The sequence below is a fragment of the Telmatherina bonti genome (genome assembly GCF_933228915.1).
Source record: "Telmatherina bonti genome assembly, chromosome: 23".
In the NCBI taxonomy this organism is placed as follows: domain Eukaryota; kingdom Metazoa; phylum Chordata; class Actinopteri; order Atheriniformes; family Telmatherinidae; genus Telmatherina; species Telmatherina bonti.
The window spans coordinates 7,471,682-7,489,016 of record NC_136632.1 but is presented as its reverse complement, the minus strand read 5'-3'; the positions used below and the strand labels follow the sequence as shown (position 1 = coordinate 7,489,016).

The 17,335-nt window shown below is 40.3% G+C and overlaps 2 protein-coding genes across 3 annotated transcripts in view; both read left to right on the top strand.

Annotated features, from left to right (window-relative positions):
* tcp11l2 (t-complex 11, testis-specific-like 2) overlaps positions 1–2,513 on the top strand; it is an 11,601-nt gene extending 9,088 nt beyond the window's left edge. The window contains exon 10 of the mRNA XM_079262801.1: positions 798–2,513. Coding sequence (XP_079118927.1) covers positions 798–1,060 — 263 coding nt within the window. The 3' untranslated portion in view covers positions 1,061–2,513. The remainder of the gene's footprint in view (positions 1–797) is intronic.
* A 1,269-nt stretch (positions 2,514–3,782) lies between these two features.
* apaf1 (apoptotic peptidase activating factor 1) overlaps positions 3,783–17,335 on the top strand; it is a 63,113-nt gene continuing 49,560 nt past the window's right edge. For both annotated transcript variants that reach the window (XM_079262828.1, XM_079262829.1), the window contains exons 1-13: positions 3,783–3,905; positions 4,857–5,029; positions 7,233–7,422; positions 7,532–7,729; positions 7,865–8,054; positions 9,326–9,438; positions 9,553–9,684; positions 9,808–10,046; positions 10,162–10,329; positions 15,092–15,223; positions 15,480–15,593; positions 16,103–16,287; positions 16,467–16,593. In XM_079262828.1, the coding sequence (XP_079118954.1) occupies positions 4,886–5,029; positions 7,233–7,422; positions 7,532–7,729; positions 7,865–8,054; positions 9,326–9,438; positions 9,553–9,684; positions 9,808–10,046; positions 10,162–10,329; positions 15,092–15,223; positions 15,480–15,593; positions 16,103–16,287; positions 16,467–16,593 (1,932 nt within the window). In that variant the 5' untranslated portion in view covers positions 3,783–3,905; positions 4,857–4,885. The remainder of the gene's footprint in view (positions 3,906–4,856; positions 5,030–7,232; positions 7,423–7,531; positions 7,730–7,864; positions 8,055–9,325; positions 9,439–9,552; positions 9,685–9,807; positions 10,047–10,161; positions 10,330–15,091; positions 15,224–15,479; positions 15,594–16,102; positions 16,288–16,466; positions 16,594–17,335) is intronic.

Below are 17,335 nucleotides of genomic sequence, written 5' to 3'. Positions count from 1 at the left end.
ATGAAAATCATTACATTATTTTCTAATTCTGGCTCAATAGAAATATTTTTTAAAAAAAAACAAAAACAAAGAAATGAGTTAATTTATTACATATTCCATCAGTCATAAAGTAATATTTAGTTGAACAATCCTTTAATGTTTCCGCTTCAGTCAGGTGTTTTCTGTTCCTCTCAGTCAGACTTCTGCACCTGTTGACAGGTATTTTGTCCCACTGTTCAACAGAAAAGCGCTCTAATTTGTCCAGGACACATTTGGGTTTTTTTTTCTTCAACTCAATTAAATAAAAAAAAAACAAACAGTGTCTTATATTACTAAATTATATTTTTGCAAATTTTTATTTATTGTCCCTTTTTAAGGTCTCAAGTTATTTGAGTGACTCTTGTAAATTCAGCCTTTTCTTTAAAGGTGGAGTATGTAAGATTTTCAATATTTTCAAAATAAATGAACTAAAAAAATAACTAAAATCATAATTAGATAGTTTTTTTTAAACATGTAGGTTCCAGTCTGTCCATATTTGATGTGTTATTAAATTACAAGTTTAATTAATGACAAAGCCCCTTCTTAAATGTTTGCCTACCAGTAAAAAAAAAAGTGATTTTTGTCATTTGTCATTAATTAAACTTGTAATTTAATAACGCATCAAATAATTTATTTTGAAAATATTGAAAATCTTACATACTCCACCTTTAATAAAAGTATATGAATACATATGAGCACATGTATTTGTTTCCATAAGCCATAAAATGACTATATTGTGAATTTTCTCACCTTGCCTTGTCCGATATCTTCATCCACAGAGGATCGGGTGCAGCATTACTTCCTGGCGCTCATCTCTGACCCCAAACCCCAACTCAAACTTGAAGAGGTTCCAGCCGGCTTGACTGCGATCAAGCCTGAACTAAAAGTGCTGGGAAAAACCTTCATCTCACTGGTCAACTACAACAAGGCGGTGTATGGACCTTTCTACGCGGACATCATCAGGAAGCTGATGTTCAGCAGCAGTCTACCAGAAGCAAGTCTTCCTCATGACACCGCTCAGGATTCTGTAACCAGCCAATGAGAGAGCACCATGGCTCCTGACTGTGTTTTTCTGTCAGACATAGCTTATTATAAAGAGGTGGGGCTCATCAGTGTAGACCAGCTTTATTTGAGCACAAACAAACTTGATATAAGAGAAAATAAAAGCATTAAAGATAAAATAAGGTGGTTTTTTTTTTAACCACATCAAGCAGGAGATGCAGTGTGTTGTCGACACACCGAGATCAGCAGTAAGTGCAATCTGCATCCTAATGTAATAAATTCTCTATGTGCTACTTACCCATCAACATTTACATATTCACATTAGAAAAGCAGTGTTACAGTGATCCTTTCCACCCTGATTGTTATTCCTATTTAATCTCCCCACAGTTTCCGTTAACTTGTGTGGCAGAAGATAACAGAAAAGGACAAAACTAGACTATTATAGTAGATGCAGCTTTATAAAACAAAACAGATTATACTTGTATTTTAGTAAAGTAGCGGAGTAAGGTTACATGTCAGATTTTTTACATATACATAATATTTAACATATGTTAAAGAATACAAAATATAGTCAATTGTCTCCTTGTTTTCTGACTTTTTTGCAAATTTTTCACATTTAAATATATCAGATCACAAATTTTAATATTAGACTAAATTAACCTGATTAAATACAAAATGTATTTTTAAATGCAGATTTTATTTAATAAGGAAAACAAGCTCTCCAAGCTTACATGACTTTATGTGAACAGTGTTTGCGCTAACTTAATAACTGGTTGTTAACCTGCAGCAGCAATAGCTGCAACCAGCAGAGCTCTTTTCCTTCATAAAGTCCCTCCTTAATAACTGCATTTTGTATTTACTCAGGTTAAGTTTGTCTAATTTTAACATTTCTGTGATGATCTGACATATTTAAGTGTGACAAACTTGCAAAATGGTAATATATCAGGAAGGAGGTAATACTTTCTCACAGCTCTGTTGATTGTGCAGAAGCAGGTGCCACAGTTGAAGATGCAAAAACTGAAATTCTTCTATCCAGAGAGTTCACACATTAAGTGTTGTCTCTTAACCTTTTTTATTTTATTTGAATGTCTTTATTTGATTTTTTGTAAATTAGTCAGAGAACTAAAGGTTCTGTCTTGTTTTGGATCCTGACTTTGCAGAGCAAGTAATTTCCTCTTGACTGCATGAGAAGCTTTGTGTTGGAGTTTGGTCACTTTAGTTATCGCTTGAATAATTAGTGTAGTTGTCAAGTGTTCTATCTCTGTTGTGTTATCTACTAGTGGAGTACTTGTTATACTGATATTGTTGCTTTGCTTTTTCCCATTGTGAGGTACTGTACTTTTTACAGTATTGCCATCTTTGCCGTTAAACATGTCAGGAAACTGAGGTGCTAAACTAAAATGATTTTTGTGTTCAGAATTTTCAGTGGACCTTAATATGCACAAAGAAGGATTTATGTAGTTCTAAAAAAGTTTACATGAAAATGTGGGAAATTGAGGTTCTTTTCTTCTCTACCACTGTTCCTACAATAAAACTGAAAAGAAGAACTGAGAATTACTATTTTCTTTTTATTTCCTTAAGTGTGTAAAATCTTCATGAGATCTAAACAATTGCGGAAAACATGTCAAACACTTTAAAACATGGATACAATAGAGGAATATATATATATATATATATATGTATATATATATATATATATGTATATATATATATATATACGTATATATATATATATATATATATATATATATATATATATATATATATATGTATATATATATATGTATATATATGTATATATATATATATATATATATATATATATATATATATATATGTATATATATATATATATATATATATATATATATATATATATATATATATATATATGTATATATATATATATGTATATATATATGTATATATATATATATGTATATATATATATATATATATATATATATATATTTATATATATATATATATAATATAAAATAATAATGTATTGAACATTTATTTAATCCCATATGTCACATAGAAAAGCAGAACCCTATTTATTTATTTTCCCAATCAAAGTTTACTGCTTCCAAGTTTTGTAGGCTGAATACAGGCAGCAAATACTCTATTTATGGCTGCTTATAACTGCATCATCAGTGTGTTGTCGGATAAACAACGTGTTCTCATCTCATGCTGTTACTGGGCAATATAGTTACATTTAAGTGTGGTCTAAAAATATAGGAAATGTGTGAGTAGAGAAAAACAATGGATGCCTTTTGTTCGATATTTGAGCATTTCTACTAAATAGCTGATGCAAGATTGGGGGAAAAAACTAAAAAAATTTTCATGAGAAACGATTAAAAACGATAGTGCTCAAAACATTTTGTCAGTTCAAATGAGAAACTGATATATTAATAAGATATTTACTGAAAAAAAAGGTGTAAACGCAGATTTCCTACTTGTTTGTTTAAATAATCATTAATAGCTACACCACGTTCTATTTTTTCCAACTGTTGAATACCATCACTGGAATATATATTATCTAACAAACATCTTTAAAAAACGTCCTGATACAAAGGAAAATTCATATTTACCTAAATAGAGCAGTCTTTGAACGCAGCATCGGTTTGCCCGGTTACAAATTCGTCAAGCGCATTAGCTCACCGATCACGTGGTTTAAATCCCCGCATGCGATTGGCTACTTGACAGCGAGTAGTTGTTTTTGTTGTGAAGCAGGAAGTTCCCCGCTTATAGTTGGGCGTGCAACATCACGTCAACAGAGAATTAAATGGTCTTTCTATCCATCAAAGTCTATCAAATGCGAATCTACGTAAGAGACATACGATTCAACTAATATCTTTCTCTTTAAACTAAAGGAGGTAATCGTAAGTAGTTGCTTTTGATTACTTTCTTTGTTTGCCTTTTCCTTAAAGTCAGTGGGGGAACTTGTCAAGACAGGTTTGGTCATAGAGATGTGTAAGAAATGTCTTGCAACTCACTTAGATGATATTTTTATACCTTACATAGATTATCTATTTTTATTTTTACAGCAATTGACTGTTTTATTTTTCAGATCTGACATAAGTCTACGTTACCATTTAGTGGATCCGTATTATAAATGAACTCTTGCCACTAAACAGCTGATAACCCACTTCTTGTTTCACTTTCGATTTTTTTTTTTTTTCTTCATTCTAATTTTACCACCACATATTTCCAGGTATTCTGTTCCCCCACAAATCTTTATGTACTTTAAGGCTATGTACCTTTTAAGAAATCAAATATCAGTTATGTTATAAATGATCACATAGTGGTTAATTAGACAATTAACTTATCAGTATATTTGCTAAGGAATACATCACATAGACTGTCTATACAGTCTATGATACATCATCACAAATTCCTTGTAGCCTGTATAGTATGGTATGGTATGCATGGTATGCATGACATCCCAGAATTTAATGCACACAGGTTCAGGGGTGTCAAACTCCAGTCCTCGGGGGCCGGTATCCAGCAGGTTTTTGTTATTTCCATGCTCAAACACACCTGATTCAAATCAAATGGATCTAACAGCTTCTTGTCAACCTGTTCAGAGGTTTTGGGGCATGGAGGTAACAAAAACCTGCAGGATACCAGCCCTCGAGGAGTGGTTTAAGTCTCATACACACAAGCAAAACTTGACCAAACTTGACAGATTTTTTTCACAATACAACCAGTATGGTTAAATTCAACCTCAGTTGGTCGCATTCACCTGGTTACTTGTTTTAAAGAGACTAAAATGATGGAGATTAATGAAGATCTACCTTTCACAGGTCAGTAAGTTTGCACATATCTTTCAGCTCCTGCATGGTTTGCATCCTGTGCGGAGATGGCGCTGGAGGAAAGTGCTCGGAGCTGTCTACTGCGCTTTCGCTCCAAACTAGAGCAGGACATCAAGCCCACCTACCTGATGGACCACATGATCAGCGATGGTGTCATGACTGTGGATGAGGAGGAGAAGATCAGGACTCAGGTGAGTCTGAATCTTCCTCGCTCTTTAAAAACTTAATGCTGATTTTATTTTTTATTCTTATTTGTCTATCTGAACATCCTTCATTTACATTTAGCTTTAAGACGGTTGATAAGACGGTTGTGACCTTTGCACCGCTTCACCGTGACTCCTGTAAAAGTTGATTACCTGTTACTGTTTACCTGCATGCTAAGTCTAGCTTAAACACAGCCTTAAGTAAAAATTACACAACAGCTGTGAGTAAATCCGTATCACTAGTTATTGTTTATGTTATAGTCGTAGAGACAGTATCACCCCACACTAACTGTTGTTATTGAACAGCAGGTATTTGGCTTTGATATCAAATTCAAAGCCAATATTTTAGTTTTATAAGGCAAAAACAATCAATAATTATTGGAAACGTTGATTCTGGTCTTTTATATTTTTGTTCATGACCTCATATGTACACTTTATTTCTTGCATGTTCTCCTTAAAGCTCATTAAAAGGTGGAATGGTTTTATTAGTTGTTGTTTATGAACCTCCCCACACCCTGATGCATTCATGCAGCTTCGTTGCTTCAGTTGCAGACACAAATATATATATACAAAGTAGTCTTTGTTCTTCTTTTTATTATTATTATTATTATTATTATTATTATTATTATTATTATTATTATTATTATTATTATTGACCAAAGGCTGTCCTTTTTCTTTAAAACAGATTAATCTTGTAGTTTCATGAGAATACAACTGCGATTTCTCCAGTAGTGGGCCTTTTCATTAAAATTTACCGGTCTTAGGGTTCAGAGAAAGCTTTTGCAAATGACACACTGTCAATGGGGTCATTTTAAGAGGACAGCCACAATGGCTTTGATGTATTTTCTTAATTTTTTATCTGTCAAACATTTTCTATTCTATTCTACAGTCATTTAGCAGACGCTTTTATCCAAAGACATATAACAGTCTTTAACACAGTGCAACCACGTTGAATAAAATACATAAAAATGATGAAAACAAAACATTTGGACAGCTCAGCACACAACCAGAATGGAAGTCTCCCTCCCATAGGTGGGTCGATGAAGCCTTGCAAAGCTTTTGAGGCTTCTACTTGATTGTACTGAAAAAAGAAGAATTGAAGCGTCAAAGCCACAGCAGTGACATCTGGTGGTCAGCTGCAGTTATTGCAGGCACACATTTTCTAATCATTTATCCATCTTGACTTAACTTCCACCCTGCGATGGACTGGCGAGCTGTCCAGGGTGTACCCTGCCCTTCGCCCAAACACTGCTGGGATAGGTTCCAGCTTCCCTGCGACCCTTCATTGGACTAAGCGGTTAGGAAAATGAATGAATGACTTATCTTCCAACACAAACGATTAAGTCAGACAGCTGTCTTCAGCTGTCTTCATTCTGAGGGGTCGTACCATCTATCCTGTAACGTTCTGTAATCTCAGTATATTAGCTATGGATCAATGTGTCACTCATTAGTTTTTGTGACACATGATTTAGATACAACACGTGTGTGCTGTGAAACAAGACGACAGGTATGTCAGCATCAGCTTGTTGGGAGAAAAGCTTACGGTATGCATCTCAGTGGGAATTACCATCCTAAATATGGTTCTTATGCTGTTTCCTGATTTCTGAACAGTAGATTACACTGCTGTTAGTCAGCACCACCATCAACATCATGAAATTTTAGATTTTAATATGAGCTAATCTTCTGTTGTCAGTCATCCCAGCCAATGTCGCAGAGAGATGTTTAGCAATCCCATAAAATACTAAATATACAAGATAATACTACAGTACTAATCTAACTAATACTATTTAACTCTTATATACGTGTTTCCATACACGTGATCGTTTTCTTCCACCTGAACTCTCCGTCCTTAAAGTTTTCTCAATAAATCTAAAGCCTGCAAAGCAGTGAGCAGGAATGAACGCCGGGCGCTTGTCGTCTCCCTCTGATGGACGACGCAGCACCAGTACCGCCAGTTTATACGGAGAGTCTTTGTGAGAGCTTAGATCCGTCTCATTTGGATCTAATGCTTCATGGTTCTGTTTCAAACATCCCCTCACATATAAAATGTTGCTATTTTCCATAATAGTAATAATAATCCAGAGGCAGGTCATTTTCTATCATAATTCTTAATAAGTTTAGGATGTTTTCGCCGGCTCATGTTAGAGTTTTAAGCAGCAGTCATGATCCACGTCGTTATTTCTCTCTGCAGCCGACCAGGAAGGATCAGGCCGTAGCTCTGCTTGAACTCCTGCTGAGGAAGGACAACCGATCCTACATCTCTTTCTACAATTCCCTGCTGAAAGAGACCTACGATGATTTGGCCAGCCTGCTCCATGATGGCTTACCCTGCTCCTCGTTTGGGGCGTACAAGGCATCCTCTGACTGCTCCACACCTTATGGTGAGAGGTGGAAAGTTCTACTCACCTGTTCAATCAGCCAATAAACTCCATTTTCTCATTTCTGTCTTATTTTATAAATAAAATACTTGATTTTTGTGGTTTGTCACAGTCCAGACTGTGCTCAGTGAAGGCGGAGTACCACAGAGACCACTAGTGTTTGTCAGCACACCAGAGTTGGTGAATCGGGTCAGGGAGAAACTTTATTGCCTCCAGAACGAACCTGGCTGGGTTACGGTGTTCGGCATGGCTGGCTCGGGCAAGTCCGTCCTCGCCTCTGAGGCCGTCAGACACCACGCACTCATTGAAGGTGAGAAACATTGGAACCGCTCTGACTCGGTGTTTGTTTCTGTGGTGTCGCATTATTAAACCATGAAATAACAGTGTTTGGGGGGAAAAAAATGCTTGACTTGTGTCTGCTTGGTCCGCTTCCTCCATCCCGCAGAGTGTTTTCCTGGAGGGATTCACTGGCTGTCCATCGGCCAGCTGGACAAACCAGACCTGCTGGTGAAGATTCAGTCATTGTGTTTTCGTCTGGAGCAGAGCCTGGACTCCCAGTCGCTCCACCGGCCTCCCAGCTCTCTGGACGAAGCCAAAGAGCGTCTGCGCTTCCTCATGCTGCGCAGATATCCAAGGTTAGCTAACGTCTGTCTGTTCGTGATGCAGAACTGTGACCCAACAGGAATACTTTACTTTAGCATGAAATTTAAACAGGAAAGTTGTGTAACTTGAATCAGAAACAACATTTTGGTTATATTTGATGTATCCTACTGCAGTTTTCCTGAATCTCAGACACTAAATCATGCAGTTGTCATGGTTACAAGCGGTTAGATCTCTTTAATTTGGTTCAGGTGTGTTGAAGCAGGAATACATGGAAGAGCTTCAGAGGACCAAATTGAAGTTGTGTTTGTGTTGGAGGAAAAACCAGTTCTGCTGCTGGTTTTCTGCTTGAATGGTTTTAAACTCCCTTCAGGGATGCAGTGGTGCAGGGAGGCGTTCAAGGTTTTAACTTTAAACAACTCCGAGCTGCTCTAAAAGGAAACGATGGGCTTCCTGGCAAATGCTTCACAACGATTCCTTTATAAAGCACTTTAAAACAACCACAGTGCGAATAAAAGCTCCGTAAATAAGATGAATGGAAGCTTGAAGAAACACTAAATGCAGATGAATAAAACAAGTTTAAATAGAAAAGTTAAACACAAGCTGTCAACATCTCAGAAGTGTCAGAAAGTCAAAGAAAACGGGGGTTTAAAAACATGCAGCGCTCTTTCCCACAAGGTGCAGAGTGTCAGTGTGTTCCTGCTTCCTACACCAGTATGATCCATGCTGGCTCGTAGAAGAACCTGATCGAAAAACAAACTTTAGGTTTTTAGTCCAAGTCCCTTTTATTGTCATTCCACTTCATGTACAGGACATACAGAGGGTCCAAAAGGCTTTGTTGTCTTACCACGGTGGGATTTAGAAGAATTTAAAAAAATAAATAAATAAAAATAGAAATAACTGTGATGAACTGATGACCTGTCAGGGTGTACCTGCCTCTCGCCCAATGATTGATGGGATAGACTCCCTAAGTGGACGAAGAGGTTATACGGACGGATGGATGGATGGATATAGAAATATACTGATTTTATAACAATGTGCAATAATCTACAAACAACATCACATACAGCAGATGTATTGCGAGTAGTAGTTGTTTAACAAAGAGAGGCAGGAGTCGACAGGTTGGAACATGAGCAGGTGCAGTCAAGCACGAGGCAATAGAATATGTACAAAGATAAATTAAAGTAGAAATCCAACATGAAATCACAGAAAACGTCACAAACGGCAGGAAAAAAAATGTTTTTTTCTTTCTTTCTGCTGATGCCAGTTTTGCAGAATTAAATAAGATTTTTTTCTCTTTTAATAGATCTCTTCTGATTCTTGATGATGTCTGGGAAAGCACAGTGCTGAAGATGTTCGATATCCACAGCCGCATCCTTCTGACCACCAGAAATAGAAGCCTGGTTGATTCTGTTAGTGGTACGTGCCCTCTTACGAGCCTCTGGGATTCTTTTTTTTTCCCTCTTCAGAACAAAGAAAATGGTAGTTGTGCCTGTAAAGTGTGTGCGCATCACTTGGGTTTTCATGTTGTAGGTGTTAAGTATGAGGTGGGAGTGGAGAGTGGTCTGGATGAGAACAAAGCACTGGAGATTCTGGCTCTTTACACCAATATGAGGCCCCAGGGACTACCTGAGGAGGCTCGCAGTATTGTCAGGGAATGTAAAGGTTAGTATTTAAGTCACTTTATAACATAAAAAAAGACATTTATAACTTTAATTTAGCCGTTGTGTTGGGATTATGTTGACCTGATAATCAATTATAATGATTTGTGGGATTACTTCCTGTCAGGTTCCCCTCTGGTGGTGTCCCTGATCGGTGCTCTGCTGAAAGATAAACCCAACCGTTGGCGTTACTACCTCCTCCAGCTGCAGCAGAAGCAGTTCAAGCGCATTAGGAAGTCTTCCTCTTATGATTACGAAGCCTTGGACCAGGCCATGGCAGCCAGCATTGAAGTCCTTCCCGACGAGCACCGGGAGCTCTACAAGGACTTCACTGTACTCGAGAAGGACATCAAGATCCCTGCTACGGTTCGGCTACACACTACAGGATATTTTTGTCATGTTTTCCCCGTCTGTAGGGCATCACGCTGCTGCTTGACGAGGTGAAAAGAACTGATAGTGGTGATGTTACGACCTCTCCCAGGTGCTGTCTGTTTTGTGGGAAATGGAGCCCGAGGAGGTGGAGGATATCCTGCAGGAGTTCATCAACAAGTCCCTGCTCTTCGTGGACAGTAACAATAAACCCCACCTGTACTACCTTCATGACCTCCAGCTGGACTTCCTGGTGGAGCAGAATCGAAATCACCTTGAGGTCGGTCTGCTATGTATTTAGGATTTGCAAACAGGAGGTACATCAGTTAAGCTGAAGAGTAGCCATAGCTTTACAGCTCATTACTAACAAATGTACCGAAAGCATTAAACGTTATTAGGAGTCACTTTATCAGGTTCGCCTTGTTAGTACCAGATTGGATCCACTTTTTTCCTTCAGAACGGCCTTCATTCTTGTCACAGATCCAACAAAGTGTTGAAAACATTGCTCAGAGATTTGGCTCCATGTTGACATGAAGCATCACACAGTTTCACCTCATCACGATGAGAATCTCCCGTTCCACCTCATCATGATGAGAATCTCCCGTTCCACCTCATCATGACGAGAATCTCCCGTTCCACCTCATCATGATGAGAATCTCCCGTTCCACCTCATCATGATGAGAATCTCCCGTTCCACCTCATCATGACGAGAATCTCCCGTTCCACCTCATCATGACGAGAATCTCCCGTTCCACCTCATCATGATGAGAATCTCCCGTTCCACCTCATCATGATGAGAATCTCCCGTTCCACCTCATCATGACGAGAATCTCCCGTTCCACCTCATCATGATGAGAATCTCCCGTTCCACCTCATCATGATGAGAATCTCCCGTTCCACCTCATCATGACGAGAATCTCCCGTTCCACCTCATCACCATGAGAATCTCCCGTTCCACCTCATCATGACGAGAATCTCCCGTTCCACCTCATCACGATGAGAATCTCCCGTTCCACCTCATCATGACGAGAATCTCCCGTTCCAACTCATCATGATGAGAATCTCCCGTTCCACCTCATCATGATGAGAATCTCCCGTTCCACCACATCATGACGAGAATCTCCCGTTCCACCTCATCATGATGAGAATCTACCGTTCCACCTCATCATGATGAGAATCTCCCGTTCCACCTCATCATGATGAGAATCTCCCGTTCCACCTCATCATGATGAGAATCTCCCGTTCCACCACATCATGATGAGAATCTCCCGTTCCACCTCATCATGATGAGAATCTCCCGTTCCACCTCATCATGATGAGAATCTCCCGTTCCACCTCATCATGATGAGAATCTCCCGTTCCAACTCATCATGATGAGAATCTCCCGTTCCACCTCATCACCATGAGAATCTCCCGTTCCACCTCATCATGATGAGAATCTCCCGTTCCACCTCATCATGATGAGAATCTCCCGTTCCACCTCATCATGATGAGAATCTACCGTTCCACCTCATCATGATGAGAATCTCCCGTTCCAACTCATCATGATGAGAATCTCCCGTTCCACCACATCATGACGAGAATCTCCCGTTCCACCTCATCATGATGAGAATCTACCGTTCCACCTCATCATGATGAGAATCTCCCGTTCCACCTCATCATGATGAGAATCTCCCGTTCCACCACATCATGATGAGAATCTCCCGTTCCACCTCATCATGATGAGAATCTCCCGTTCCACCTCATCATGATGAGAATCTCCCGTTCCACCTCATCACCATGAGAATCTCCCGTTCCACCTCATCATGATGAGAATCTCCCGTTCCACCTCATCATGATGAGAATCTCCCGTTCCACCTCATCATGATGAGAATCTCCCGTTCCACCTCATCATGATGAGAATCTCCCGTTCCACCTCATCATGATGAGAATCTCCCGTTCCACCTCATCATGATGAGAATCTACCGTTCCACCTCATCATGATGAGAATCTCCCTTCCACCTCATCACCATGAGAATCTCCCGTTCCACCTCATCATGATGAGAATCTCCCGTTCCACCTCATCACCATGAGAATCTCCCGTTCCACCTTATCACCATGAGAATCTCCCGTTCCACCTCATCATGATGAGAATCTCCCGTTCCACCTCATCATGATGAGAATCTACCGTTCCACCTCATCACCATGAGAATCTCCCGTTCCACCTCATCACCATGAGAATCTCCCGTTCCACCTCATCATGATGAGAATCTCCCGTTCCACCTCATCACCATGAGAATCTCCCGTTCCACCTCATCACCTTGAGAATCTCCCGTTCCACCTCATCATGATGAGAATCTCCCGTTCCACCTCATCATGATGAGAATCTACCGTTCCACCACATCATGATGAGAATCTCCCGTTCCACCTCATCATGATGAGAATCTCCCGTTCCACCACATCATGATGAGAATCTCCCGTTCCACCTCATCATGATGAGAATCTCCCGTTCCACCTCATCATGATGAGAATCTACCGTTCCACCTCATCACCATGAGAATCTCCCGTTCCACCTCATCATGATGAGAATCTCCCGTTCCACCTCATCACCATGAGAATCTCCCGTTCCACCTCATCATGATGAGAATCTCCCGTTCCACCTCATCATGATGAGAATCTCCCGTTCCACCACATCATGATGAGAATCTCCCGTTCCACCTCATCATGATGAGAATCTCCCGTTCCACCACATCATGATGAGAATCTCCCGTTCCACCTCATCACCATGAGAATCTCCCATTCCACCACATCATGATGAGAATCTCCCGTTCCACCTCATCACCATGAGAATCTCCCGTTCCACCACATCATGATGAGAATCTCCCGTTCCACCTCATCATGATGAGAATCTCCCGTTCCACCTCATCATGATGAGAATCTCCCGTTCCACCACATCATGATGAGAATCTCCCGTTCCACCTCATCATGATGAGAATCTCCCGTTCCACCTCATCACCATGAGAATCTCCCGTTCCACCTCATCACCATGAGAATCTCCCGTTCCACCACATCATGATGAGAATCTCCCGTTCCACCTCATCATGATGAGAATCTCCCGTTCCACCTCATCACCATGAGAATCTCCCGTTCCACCTCATCACCATGAGAATCTCCCGTTCCACCTCATCACCATGAGAATCTCCCGTTCCACCTCATCACCATGAGAATCTCCCGTTCCACCACATCATGATGAGAATCTCCCGTTCCACCTCATCATGATGAGAATCTCCCGTTCCACCTCATCATGATGAGAATCTCCCGTTCCTCCTCATCACCATGAGAATCTCCCGTTCCACCACATCACCATGAGAATCTCCCGTTCCACCACATCATGATGAGAATCTCCTGTTCCACCTCATCATGATGAGAATCTCCCATTCCACCACATCATGATGAGAATCTCCCGTTCCTCCTCATCACCATGAGAATCTCCCGTTCCACTTCATCACCATGAGAATCTCCCGTTCCACCTCATCATGATGAGAATCTCCCGTTCCACCTCATCATGATGAGAATCTCCCGTTCCACCTCATCATGATGAGAATCTCCCGTTCCACCTCATCATGATGAGAATCTCCCGTTCCACCTCATCATGATGAGAATCTCCCGTTCCACCTCATCATGATGAGAATCTCCCGTTCCACCTCATCACCATGAGAATCTCCCGTTCCACCTCATCACCATGAGAATCTCCCGTTCCACCTCATCACCATGAGAATCTCCCGTTCCACCTCATCATGATGAGAATCTCCCGTTCCACCTCATCACCATGAGAATCTCCCGTTCCACCTCATCACCATGAGAATCTCCCGTTCCACCTCATCACCATGAGAATCTCCCGTTCCACCTCATCACCATGAGAATCTCCCGTTCCACCTCATCATGATGAGAATCTACCGTTCCACCTCATCACCATGAGAATCTCCCGTTCCACCTCATCATGATGAGAATCTCCCGTTCCACCTCATCATGATGAGAATCTCCCGTTCCTCCTCATCACCATGAGAATCTCCCGTTCCACCACATCACCATGAGAATCTCCCGTTCCACCACATCATGATGAGAATCTCCCGTTCCACCTCATCATGATGAGAATCTCCCATTCCACCACATCATGATGAGAATCTCCCGTTCCTCCTCATCACCATGAGAATCTCCCGTTCCACCTCATCATGATGAGAATCTCCCGTTCCTCCTCATCACCATGAGAATCTCCCGTTCCACCTCATCATGATGAGAATCTCCCGTTCCACCATATCATGATGAGAATCTCCCGTTCCACCTCATCATGATGAGAATCTCCCGTTCCTCCTCATCACCATGAGAATCTCCCGTTCCACCTCATCATGATGAGAATCTCCCGTTCCACCATATCATGATGAGAATCTCCCGTTCCACCTCATCACCATGAGAATCTCCCGTTCCACCTCATCACCATGAGAATCTCCCGTTCCACCTCATCACCATGAGAATCTCCCATTCCACCACATCATGATGAGAATCTCCCGTTCCTCCTCATCACCATGAGAATCTCCCGTTCCACCTCATCATGACGAGAATCTCCCGTTCCACCTCATCACCATGAGAATCTCCCGTTCCATGTAGATCTGGTGACTGTTGAGGCCAGTGGAGTACAGTGAACTCATCGTTATGACAGGAGTGAGACTCGGTTTGGTCTTTTACTGCTGGAGACCTTCTGCTTCCAGGCTGGACATGTTGTGTGTTCAGAAATGATTGTCTGCAGATCTTGGTTGGAACCAGTGCCTTTTGGACTTCCTGTTACCCCACAGATGGTTGTGCGTGAAAATCCCAGTAGATACCAGTTTCTGAAATATTCCAGCCACGTTTAAAGTCACATAAATCTCGATTCTTCCCGCTTATGATGCGTTAGGTTGCTGCCACATTATTGGCTGATTAGATATTTGTGCTAACAGTAATTAAATGATGAAACCTGACTATAATGACTGTGAGTGTATCGATAAATTCTCTTGTGTGCATTTTAGAGTCTGCACTGCAAGGTGGTGCGTCAGTACCAGCATCATTTCAGAGATGGTCCTCCCATGTCAGGAGATGAGGAATGTCTTTACTGGATCCGATTTCTCACCGACCATATGGCCAAAGCCAACCTCTCTCAGGTAAAACAAAAAAAAAACCAACCCACTTTTTTTTTCTATATTAAAAAAAAAAACAGCAGCTTGTCCCAGTCTATTGAATTCTAACCAGTCAGATTCTGATCTTTAGATTTCCTTAAAATAACAGCTGCAGTTGTCCAGCCCTCCACATAATATTCTTTATAATCTAGAGAGCCTCTGAAGCATGAAAGAGGAGTTATATCATTATGGCTTTGTCTTTTTCGTCCGGTAGAAATTTACATTTTTCTCTTCTGTTCAGGAGCTTTACTCCCTCATGTTCTCATTGGATTGGATCAGCATCAAGGCCCAGATCATGGGTCCTGCCCACCTCATCAATGACTATGTGGAGTATGGATCCATTCTGGACAAAGAGGTCAGCACACATGAACACATGCCTGAAATGAAAACCATATTTTGTTGCTGTGTTTGCATTTTTATAGTTATAAGAGATTGCTGTCTCCAATTCCTTTGCCCTTTCAGCCCAATTTTTTGGCCCCTCTGTTATCTCCCCCAAATTCGTTTCTTAATATCTTGTCCATAAATATAAGTTTATTGTCTTTCTGTAATTTGGTTGTCCCTCACTCCCTTTTTTCAATTTTCATCATCACAACAAGGCAGATTTTATAGTTGACAAATGGTTTATGAGATAAAATCAGGGAGGCGTGGGGCTAGCATGTGGAAATCCCACATCTGTGTTGCCGGGACATACATAGTAAGAAGGGACACTTTGGTAATGCATCTACTGTGTGAGTTAATTAGGTTTAACCATAAATGCCGATAAAATCTTGAAACCTACCTGAAAGGCATTGAGATGAGCTAGGAGTTGGTGGTCAGTTCAGCCCGCATCAGACTGAATTGTGGCTGCGCTTTGTGTCCTTTCAGAACTGCCAAATTCGCAGTCAGTTCCAGGAGTTTCTGTCTCTGAATGGCCACCATCTGGAGCAGCGTCCATTCCCCGACGTCGTGCAGCTTGCTCTGTCGCAGCCGCACGCCTCTGATGTTTACAAGAAAGCTCGACTGCAGGCGCTGAACCGGGCCAAAAACGGGAAACTTTACTTTGAGCTGATGTATGAAAAGAAGCGTTTTGCTATGTAGTTCTGCAACTGGTTGCCTCAAGTTTGGCTTACTTTTTTCACTAAATTTAATCACTTTTACAAAGTTTTGATCACTAAGAAGTAATAGAGTCTGAATATATTGTCCTTATCGTAAACCTGTTCTGACCATTATTTGTGTGATTTTTGTTCAGAAACGAGAGCAGCGTCGAGAGTTTGTCCCGTTTGGTGATCGACCCCCATCAGGGCTCCATCTACTCTGCATGCTTCTCCCATGATGGGACTAAAATCGCCTCTTGTGGAGGCAACAAGACACTCAAGGTATCCAGCTCACATGAATGGAAAATTGTTTCAATGGAGACAAAATACATGAAAAAAAAAGAAACTCTCCTGCCTCTACAATATGGATACATTGATTTTTTTAATTGGCAGCTGTATTATGTATCTGTTATTATTATGGCGGTGACAATTTGTTTTTGTCCCAATTTTTTATTTGATTTAAATTGCGATTCTTAAAATTCTTCAATATTGCTGATTTTTGTAGATTAAAAACAAAATAAATGTATAAAACCTTTTTTTTTTCTTGATTTCAATGAGGAAAAAACAACACAGTAGCCAGACCACCATTCTGCTGCTATAATGTCCAAGAAGACAAGTTAAAGGACAATAAAATGTGTTAAAATGTTAAAAATGACAAAAATAATCCATTCTAAAATTTTTATTTAGTTGGAAAAAAAATCAATTTTCAAACAAATATCGATTTTAAAATGGTGAAGCAAAAGAAAATCCAGATTTTTCTATAAGATTTTCCCACCCCTAGTTATTAGTATCAGTATTAGGACTGTTCTTACGGCCTTGACAGTACAGCGCAGCGGGACTTGTGTGGTTTCTCTGCCTGGCCAGGAGGAGGTGCTGTTGAGTCATTTGTATTGACCAATAAAAAGCACTAAATGCCATCAGTTTCAGATCAATAGGTACTATAGCAAATTATCATTTGGAAGATTATAATAAAGATAATATTTATAAAATGAAGTGAAAATATATCAATTATTTATTAAAATGG